This window comes from Euphorbia lathyris, chromosome 6 (genome assembly GCF_963576675.1).
Source record: "Euphorbia lathyris chromosome 6, ddEupLath1.1, whole genome shotgun sequence".
Taxonomy (NCBI): domain Eukaryota; kingdom Viridiplantae; phylum Streptophyta; class Magnoliopsida; order Malpighiales; family Euphorbiaceae; genus Euphorbia; species Euphorbia lathyris.
Window position 1 is genome coordinate 81551740 of NC_088915.1, and position 11146 is coordinate 81562885.

The 11146-nt window shown below is 35.4% G+C and overlaps 1 protein-coding gene across 1 annotated transcript; it reads right to left on the reverse strand.

The window, feature by feature from the left end:
- Positions 1–3939: 3939 nt before the first annotated feature.
- LOC136233253 (receptor-like protein kinase) lies at positions 3940–9658 on the reverse strand. The gene is made up of 2 exons (XM_066022866.1): positions 6608–9658; positions 3940–5358 (listed from the first exon to the last, which is right to left on the reverse strand). The coding sequence occupies exons 1-2, from the start codon at positions 9564–9566 to the stop codon at positions 4994–4996; spliced, it is 3324 nt and encodes a 1107-aa protein (XP_065878938.1). The 5' UTR covers positions 9567–9658; the 3' UTR covers positions 3940–4993.
- Positions 9659–11146: the final 1488 nt, after the last annotated feature.

Below are 11146 nucleotides of genomic sequence, written 5' to 3' on the forward strand. Positions count from 1 at the left end.
TAGTTCAGAGGCCAATCAAGCTTTTTGTACAAGTTTAGGGGGCAAATGATGTATTAAGCCTAATCTATAGTGACATGAATAAGGAAAGCTCTAATTTTTTTCTAAACTTCCTGTCGAAATTTCCTCTTTACTGCAGCTCAATGAGCACTTTCTGGATGACTCTGATATCGGCTAACCATCCCAACTGCGAAGCACCGATGTAGTCAAACTTACCCAGAACATCATTTTGTTAACTTTTTAAACAAATTTTCGTTAATTCAGACTTTAATGTTAGTATAATGTAAAGTTTAAAGACTTTTATGTCACGAAATGAGTTAAGGGGTCATAATGTAAGTTAGACCCGGCAAAGCGACACACGACCCGATGACACGACACGAACACGACATGCTTTTTTAGTGTTAGTGTTTAGGGTTTTATGACACGACACAAAATGACACGTTAATTTTCGTGTCATTTTCGTGTCAACCCAAAAACACGAAACTAACACGGATATTGAAAATTATTGTTATATTCTCTCGTGTTTTTATGTCACTTTATTAATAAAGATAATAAAATTATAATTATTAATTGCAAATATTGATTTGAATTTTCTAAATTGTTATAAACACGTTACATGACCCTCTAACATGATATTATCGAACTTTTCGATAATTATTGTTAACATACTAATCTAAAAATGATATAAAACGTTTAAAAACAATACCATATCTTTTTATATTTTTAAGAGTTATTATTAATATATAGGGCTAATTACAAATCTAGCCCAATTAAGATGGGTCATTTACATATCTAACCTACTTTACTTCCATCTTACCAAATTAAATCATTTCATCCATTTTGGACAAAATTACCCTTAGTTCTATTAATCGATGGATCTGCTCCTGCTTCTTCTTCTTCCGCTTCTTCTTCTGGTTCTGGTTATGATTCTTCTTCTTCTTCTTCTTCTTCTTCTTCTTCTTCGGTTATCTTCTTCGATTTCTAATATCAATCGTTAACGATTTTTGAGATTTTTGAAGTATTATGTTCAATTTCCCGTAGAAATTGTATGTTTTTAGCTTATACGTCTGCTTTTCTCTCTGGTCTTGCATCTTTCTTCATCTGTAATGGTATCGTTTCAATTTTCTATTTTTTCCACAATTTTCCACCATTTTTCTCCATTGTTGTCGTATTTGGGACGAAATGCGACAAATTTCGTCACAAATGCGACAACAATGGAGAAAAATGTTGGAAAATTGAGAAAATTGAAATGATGCCATTATAGATGAAGAAATAGGCAAGACCAGCGAGAAAAGCAGACGTATAAGCTAAAAACATACAATTTCTACGGGAAATTGAACATAATACTTCAAAAATCTAAAAAATCGCTAACGATTGATATCAAAAATTGATCTATCAATCAATAGAACTAAGGGTAATTTTGTCCAAAGTGGATGAAATGGTCTAATTTGGTAAAATGGAAGCAAAGTGGGTTAGATATGTAAATGACCTTTCTTAGTTGGGCTAGATTTGTAATTAGCCCTAATATATATGCATAACAAAATTACATGTAACCCGAAAACACGACACGAAATCGACACTAACCCGAACAGGTTAACACGACTTTGACACGAAAGTTTTTGAGTTGAGTTTGGATTTACTCTTTTGTGACACGAACCCGAAATGACACGACACGAACACGACTCGAACACGATAATTGACAGGTCTAATGTAAGTAGCAATATTACCCTATCCTGGAGTCTTGGTGAACATTTCATTTTACAAATAGCTTAACAACTAACTCAACATTGAGTAAATCCATATTTATCAAGGCAAGCAATGTATAAGTGCAAAGTCCAATGAATCTATAGATAACTTTAACTTGTGAGTAACTATAACACCTAACAATTTCTTTTCTACAATCCAATTTTTTTCAAATTGGAAGAGGATTTCTAGAAACAATTAATCATTGGAAAAAATAAAAATGACTTTACTTTTGAAATTAGAGGTGTCCTCATATTTCCTGGGTTCAGGGGCGGAGACAGAGAGGGGCCTGGGGTGCCCGGGCCCCTCCGGCCGCCGGAACCACCCTGAGTAGGGGTGGTTTTCGGCTCCCCTATCTCCATTGTTTAAGGTTGGGGGTGCTGAATTAGCACCCCCAAACTTGGACGGCTCGGCTTGGTATTAAATTGGCCCCCCAGCCGAACAGTTCTGTATTCGCCACTGCCTGGGTTCAATTAGAATTAGAAGATTATAGCAAGGAATATTTCAGGATGGACAAGTATTTGAGTTGATTCCTCTCCTTCCACAAGCATGACTAACAAGGCACCAATTTGAAAGATAAGAATACCTCTTTGGAGAGTTTCATGACCAACGGTTTCACAAGCGACGACTCTAATTGGGAAAATTTCTGATTATATCCAACTTTTGAACAGTACCCCAGCTGAAAACAGAACCGGCCCCGCGCAATCCAGACCTTGGCCCTATAAAAGTATGGTATCCACCTCAGAACAGTATCGTATCGTTAAAAGTAAGATGGAATAAGCTCCTACAATTTTAATAGGATGGAAAAATTCATCATATCCCTCAAATTAACCTTATGTAATTTAAATAAGGTTAAAATAGTAAAATGTATTATTTTATCGCTATTCTTATCCCACATACTAAACATTGAATAATAATTCTCGACTATCATATTTTTATCCTTATTCCTATCACAGTCTTTACCGGTTACCCATCATAACTTTTTTATATATTAAAAAATATTGTTGTTTTTTTATATGTAAGATATGAGATCTGAACCTCAACCATTTGTTATTCAACCATAAAGTGATGCCACTAAACTAATTTATTCTTATTGATTAAGGTTAAAAAAAATTAGATGAGTGATTTATTAAATTTATACTTTATTAAATTTGTAATATTTTTTGTTTTATTTATTGATTCTTAACAGGTAAAGGTACACGTGAATTAAATGAAACGGATATGGATGCAAAAAGTATACCCTTTAGGATAATGGAATGGGTACGAGTAATTAAAAAATAAACGGGTAAGAATTTAGGATCGACACTACCCGCGGGTACCCTACCCGCTGTCATCCTTTTTTATACCTTCACAAGAAAAAGAGAAGGGTAAATTATAAAATTGACTCAATTTGAAGGCTCGTTTACATATATAGACCCATTACATATCTAAACTATTTCAATTAGGACTTTTCCAAAATACTCTTCATATATATATATATAACAATTTAGCTTTTTCTTCATCTTTCTTCTTTCTTTCTTTCTTCTTTTATTCGTTGACAATCCTTCAATTTCATACATCAATCCAAGATCCAAACTCTTCATGTAAGTATTATGTTGATTTGCATACGTAAATCCATTTGACCTGATTAGTTTTGTTTATTTGAAGTTAGTTTGTACTTATATCGAATGATATTTAGAGTTTTCATGTTACCCAATCGTTTCGCGATTTACGATTTTACTTCGCAGAATTGCAAACTGCAAAGCTATTTAAGGCTTCGTGGACCATCTAAATCGTGAAACCAAACTTAATATAGGATTTTTGGTTCACCTAACCGCCAAGGACTACGACATCGTAGTTATATAATTTGTTTCGCGCTTCAAGTAACTATGTAACACATTTCCTTTGAGCTTTTGTCTTTCATATTGTTTGACAATATCTTTGTCAACCAACCATTTTTTTTTTTGCACCGGTTTTAGAAGTTCGAGATAAAATTACTTTTATATATTAACATTAGAAGTATTTTTACACTTTATCCATATACTATACTGACGGGTTAAGTTTGTTAAAAGGATTTTGACATAAAATTTCAAACTGTCAAAGTTAACCTACTGATGAAAAAAAATGCTATAAAATTGTATATGATCCGTGCGAACCTAACAAAACAAAACACAAATCTAATTAGATTAATACGATAATAATGATTTTTTTTAATTGAATTAGAACGGACTCATTTAACATTAAACTGAAACTTAACAATAACCGATAGTTAACATAATATGAACACTAATTACGAACAACTATTGATTAAAACATGAATTTGCTCAAACCAATTAACAAAACTCTCTACATCTCTAACCATAGATTTTAGGGTAATTAATTTATTAGTCCCTATATTTTAAAACACACTGTTTAGTCCCTATATTTTCAAAAACACACGGTAAGGTCCCTAACGTTTTTCTCGATGAAATGTTTAGTCCCTAATATTTTTCTCGGTGAACTATTTAGTCCCTGCCGTTAGACTCTCATGAAGATTATGTTAATCAATTTAGATTTGCATTATTCTTTTCCTTTATTTTCCTTTCCTTTAAACTCTAATGCATCTGAAATTAACTTTGAATGTTCTTATTCTTGATTTTCTTCTTAATCGTTCAAATTCGTAAGAATTGGATCTGTTCTTTTTCTTGTTCTCCATACAAATAGCTTCTTCTTCTAAATTGGATTTCCTCTTCTAAAGTTTGAAGGTAAATAGTAAAGGGTAATTTAGTTATTTTTGAAGTCATAAACGGTAAAAAATCTAACAAACAGACCGAATGACTAAACAGTTCACTGAGAAAAAGGTTAGGGACCTTACCATGTGTTTTTGAAAATACAGGGACTAAACAGTGTGTTTTGTCAAAATATAGGGACTAATAAATTAATTACCCTAGATTTTATTAGAAGGACCGGGTCTCCACTCGGACCTCCAAAAAATTGTTAACATGTGTCCAAAATGATGTTGTGTATCCGGTCCTCCCAATAAAATCTACCTAACTAGTAGAACAAACGCGCAATGGTTTGTGCGTAGCTTCATTTTGGCTCACCAATTTCTTGAACACTAATTACGAACAACTACTAACTAAAACACGAACCTGCCCAACCAATTAACAAAACTCTCTACATCCCTAACCACAGATTTTGTTAGGAGGACCGGGTTTCCACAACGACCTCCAAAAAATTGTTAACACGTGTCCAAAATGATGATGTGTATCCGGTCCTCCCAATGAAATCTACCCTAACTAGTAGAGGAAACACGCAACGGTTTATTTGTAGCTTCATTTTGGCTCACCAATTGCTTGACCACATCTCTCATAGTCGGTCTTCTTGATGGCTCGGTTTGGGTGCATCTCAAGGCCAAAAGAAACACATTAGAAACATGAACCATAGTGTTGTGATGATAGAATTCTTCAGCAAGGCCAGAATCAACAATGTCACAGATATCTTGTCTGCTGAACCACACAGATCTACACCACTCAACGATGTCTATTCCGTCGGGAAATGATGAATCAAGTGCCTTCTTTCGGGTTATTAGTTCGAGCAAAACAACTCCATAGCTATATACATCTGACTCTTTGCTCTTTGTTGCTGTAAATGCATTTTCTGGAAGAAAAAAAAGAACAAGTTAAGTCCCGTTTGTGTGTAACTCAAACTCCGTTTATCGTGTGTGAAGCTGTCAACATGTCTAATATATAATCTAACATAGACACTGGCGGAACCAGGAATTTTTGAAAGAAGGGCCACATGAGGAAGAAAAAACACAAGCCAAAAAAGAGAGAATAGAAAGAGATTTAAAAAAAAAAATGTTTTGTAAAATTTTAAGACCAATCTTTAAACAAATTCAGGTGACCAATATATCTATTTAAGCAAATTCGCATCCCAAAGGTGGTGGAAGCATGGGGCAGGGCGGCTACCCCGCTCTACATTCGCCACTGAACACAGATTGCCTAGTTAGATAATTTTTCTTTCTACGAACATATCATGTCAGCCCTCAAATTAATTTTAGGCTAACCTCAAGTTTGTAAAAAACGCTAGGTGCTAGTCGAGCGGACAAGACCCTCAAGGATTAACCGGGAATTAGTCGGGATTAATCGGATTTGTATTTTTTATTTTTTAATCAACAAATTATTATGTAAATTCAATTAATATAATATTGTACTATCTAAATAGTATAAAATTATTTAATATAGAAAAACACGTATATTTTGGAACATATATCCTTAAAAATGTGAAAAAATCAACATTTCTAACAACAATATCATTGAAACAACTCAAAATTGAATTATAATAAAGAATAAAATAAATTCAGAATAAAAAATGTTTTTCTTCATCCTCACTTGGGCGGCGCTAGGCGGCCTAGACGGAGCCCAAGCGGCTAAAATCGTCTAGGAGCCAAAAAAACGCCTAGAGTGACTAATCTGAGAAAATCAGGGCGGATTCTCGATGTCGAGTGCCTAGGCAGGGCTAGGTGGTCGAGGCGGCCTTCGTTTTGAACAGTGCTAACCTCTAAAGTAAAACAATCGAACTCATTTTGTTTAACTGTTTTACTCGGTGGTATGTTGACAATAGAGTTGTTCTACGTACGCTAAACCGAGTTTGAATCATACGCATAAGTGAGCTATGTAATAAGGGTGAATGAGTTAGGAAATAATTGAGCAAGAGCTTAAAGTATCTGTTTAAAAGATCATTTGCTTAATTAGTGAAAATTGAATTGATTAGGTACTCAACTACGCAACGTGCTGCGAGATATTCGGGTAAATTACACTCATGATCCTCCAACTATTAGAAATTGAACATAAATTCCTTAAACTTAATTTATTTAACGAGAATATAATCAACTTCAGAAATTTACCTGGTGCAATGTATCCAGTTGTGCCCATGACAACGGTAGAGTTCTCCGAAGAAGAAGTCTGATTTTCTAAAAGCTTAGCTATCCCGAAATCCGAGATATGAGGCTCCATATCAGAGTCTAAGAGAATGTTTTCCGGCTTGATGTCTCGATGAACGACTGGAGGATCACAATCATAATGTAGATATGCCAATGCATTTGCAGTTCCGATCGCTATTCGGTAACGGACATTCCATTCTAGAGCTGCAGATTGTACAAAACCATGAAGAACATCATGAAGGCTACCGTTTTCCATGTAAGTATATAGGATTAATCCGTAATCCTTTCTTAACCAAAACTGTTCCAATCTGATTAGATTCCGGTGCCTGATTTTCCCAATTGTTTTAATTTCTCTTATCATACTTTTGTTTCCGCCTTTATGATCCGAAAATGCTATTCTCTTCACTGCGAAAAGTCCGTCTTCGTTTAATGAAGCTCTGTAAACAGTTCCGTGGCTTCCTCTGCCAATGATATATCTGTCATTTAGATTCTCAGTAGCTTCCATTACTTTGCTAAGAAGGGAAGCTGGACCTTCTTCAGCAGAAGCTATTGCAGTATCCTTTTTTTGTCTCCGGTGGAAGGCGAAGACACAAGCAAATACGAGAATGAAAACAGCAACCACCGAAACTAAGGCTATCATCGCAATGTCTAGTCGTCCAAGGCCTTTTCGAGGTCCGGATTGACTTGCACATGGTTTGAAAAGTCCATCTTTAGTGCATTTTAAGGTACAATCAACACATAAGCCAGGGTTTCCGGAGAATGATGATGGAGATGACTTGAGCAAGTTCATCATCTCGCCTGGTATTGGACCGGTAAAGTGATTCCGAGAGATATTTATCAGGAACAATGTCCGGATTCTATTAAGAGCTTCCAAACTTCCTATCAGATTGTTGTTCGATATGTCGAGTTTCTCTAGCTTGATCAAATCCCCCATGCTTGAAGGAATTTCACCAGTCAACTGGTTACTGCTGAGATTCAGTGCATATTGTAAACTCCGCAATGATCCAATGGAAGAAGGAATCTCGCCTCGTAAAAGATTTCCACCCATTTGTAGCTCTGTAAGCATTTCGAGTTCCGAGAGAAAAGCCGGGATGCCCCCAGTAAATCGATTCTCTTGTAACCTCAACGTGTTTAACTTTGTCCAATTCTTAAGACTTGAAGGAATCGAACCATTCAATGAATTGAATCCCACATCGAAACAGCCTAATTTGAAACAGTTTGACAGCTTAGACGGCAAAGGACCTTTCAGTTGGTTATGTGAAAGATCAACGAACTCGAGCTTTACAAGATTACCAAGCTCGGGGGGTATAAACCCTGTGAATTTGTTCATTGAAAAATCAATGTAAGTGAGACTGGTAGAGTTACCCAGGCTACGTGGAAGCGAACCCGAAATAGTATTTTCACTGATATCTATGTGTTCGAGACGTGGAGTCTCTGCAAACTTTGGAAGAGGCCCTGTAAGTTTGTTCTCCTTGAAGATCAACCTCCATAGAGCAGGACACTGCCCAACATCAGAAGGAATGCTGCCCTCGAGTCGATTGTGACCCATATTTAGAACCCTTAATTGCTTCCCCGAGCAAAGATTCGGTGGAATTTCGCCTGTGAACTTATTATTAGTGAAATCCAGCTGCAATAAGCTACTGTTGATCCCAAAACCTCGAGGTATGACACCAGAAAATCGATTATCAAACAACGAAACATTCTTTAGTTGCTTCAGCTCAGTCATTTCCTGTGGCAGTTCACCAGAAAGACTATTGTTATACACTAGCAAGTACTCGAGGCTCGGAATCCTCCAAATACTAACCGGAATCTCACCACTCAAATGATTAGTAAACAATTCAAGATCTTGCAACTTAGTCAGCATTCCCAATTCCCTCGGAATCTCTCCCTCTAACTGGTTTCTGTACAACTTCAAGCTTGTTAAGGACCTACATTTCCCAAGTTCAGGAGGAATTCTCCCCGAAAGTCGATTTTCGGATAGATCAAGAGCGGAAAGTTGTTTTAGCAGGCCAAGTGAAGAGGGTATAACGCCTGCTAAGTTGCTATCAACAATGACTAATACAGTTAAGCTGCTAGAATTCCCCAAATCTGATGGAATACCTCCACTGAAACCATTGTATGACAGATCTAAAACACTCAAATTCTTACAATTTCCGAACCCGAAAGGGATTCTACCATGGAAATTGTTATGATTAAGGGACAAGTAAACTAGGGTTTTGAGCTCCGTGAGAGAATTCGGCAAAGACCCTTCTAAGAGGTTTTCATTCAAATACAATGTCTGCAATCTACTACACTTACCAATAGAATCAGGAATTGAACCAGATAATCTATTTCTATACAACCATAACTCCAAAACCCGATTCAAATTACCAACATTATCAGGAATTGAACCACTGAAACTGTTATTATTCAAATAAACATACTCCAAACTCGAAATCCCAAACAAAGATTCAGGAATCTCACCAGAGAGTGAATTAAAATACAAATTCAAGAAGCTCAATCTTCGCAGGAACTTAAAAGAATTAGGGATATGACCAGTGAAGGCATTCAAGGACAAATCAATATACTGAAGATGCCTACAATTTTTACCCAGTAGAGAAGGAATCTCACCAGAGAGAGTATTGTTACTCAAATCAAGCATCTGCAAATAGGTTAACTCTGAAATTTCCGATCCCAATTCGCCAGAAATTGCAAAACCAGAGAGCTGTAAACTGATAACATTTGGGGGAAATGAGGAATTATCACATTTTATACCTAACCAAGAACAAGGTGTAGGATCAAGTGAATTCCAACTTGATGTTACAGAAGGGGGGACGGAATTCCAGTGGCTCAGAAGGGATAAAAGTGCAGTCCCCTCGGAATTCAAAGAAGAAACACCGTGTACGGTTAGGAAGAAGCAACATAAAAGCAAGAAATACTCCATTTGTGAGGAGAAGAGGAGGAATTTGGGGGAAAATAAGAGAAGAGGGGAGTTTTTTTTTTGGTCTGTAATTTGATTTCTTCCATGGAAGGAAGGGTTTATGAGTATTTATATGTAGGGATTTTTAAATGTGAACTGTTGAAGGAATTGTTGAAATTTGGTCTCGGACATTGATTGCTAAATTGACTGTTTTAACTGATGAGTCAAATCGTACTCTTGTCTGAAACCAAGGCTTGGTGTGGACGCGTGACTCATTTTGAAAACGATAAGTTATTAAACAAAAAATAAGGCCGTTATTTGATAAAGAGTTACTGTGTAAAAATATTTCTAACGTTTTGGGTAAGGAATTTTTAGCGTCTAAAATGATGTAATTTTATCTCTAACGTTGAAAGCCAAGAGCAATTTTATCCCTAACGTTGATAAATGGATCAATTTCAGACACTATTATAAAACACATATATTTTTGTTATTATGCACCAATCGCATAATAATTAGTTCTAAAAAAAGATTCATGTTTTTATAATTTAATAATAGAATTTGAGATTAATATTTATAAATTCGGTGGATTTTTTGATTTTTTTTGTCTAATCCGTACAAAAAGACAATACATTTTTTTATTTTTTTTCACATCCTAACGAATGTTTGTGATTTCTTACTAATAAAATGACACACATATGAAATGTAGATTACAAGATTCATGACTGAGAAGACAGTTTGATGAATTATTTCTCAAATTAACCAAATTTATTAACGTTAGGGGTAAAATTGCTTTTGGCTTTCAACGTTAGGGGTAAAATTGCACCATATTAGACGTTAGGGGTAAAATTGCTCATGACCCAAAACGTTAGGGGTATTTTTGCAGCTTAACCCTTTGATAACATTTGGACTAATGCTTCTCCAGCTCCTTTAACTTGTCCAAATTGATCATTTTATCCCATTAACTCATCGAATATCCTATTTACCCTCTTAACTCCATAAAAGTGGTATTTCTCATCCCCTCAAATCGTCCATTTATCCCCCCAACTCATAGAATGTTCTATTTACCCCCCTTAACTCCATAAAAGTGGTATTTTTCACCCCTTACAATCCGTTATCAAAGCCTAAATTGATAACATTTTTTTAAAGGTTAAACCTATATTTATGCTATTTTCTAAGTGGAACCTAAATTGATACTTCTCCAAAAATCATAGGCCTATTTTGGTACATTATCCTTATGTATAATGTATTTAACTTGTTTATATTAATGTTCTTGTTATTTGTATTTTTTTATTCGTTCTTTACCTTTTACTATAAAGGGATAAGAAATACCATTTTTATGGAGTTAAGAGAGTAAATATGATCATAAGTGGTGAGAAATACCACTTTTATGGAGTTAATGGGGTAAATAGGATATTCGATGAGTTGAGAAGAGGTAAAATGACAAATTTGGACAAGTTAAGGGGTGAGAAATACCATTTGTATGGAGTTAAGGGGGTAAATAGGACATTCAATGAGTTGGAGGAGTAAAATGACCAATTTGGACAAGTTAAGGGGGCTGGAGAAGCATTAAGCCATAAAAATTTAAACTTAATTAGCCATAAAGT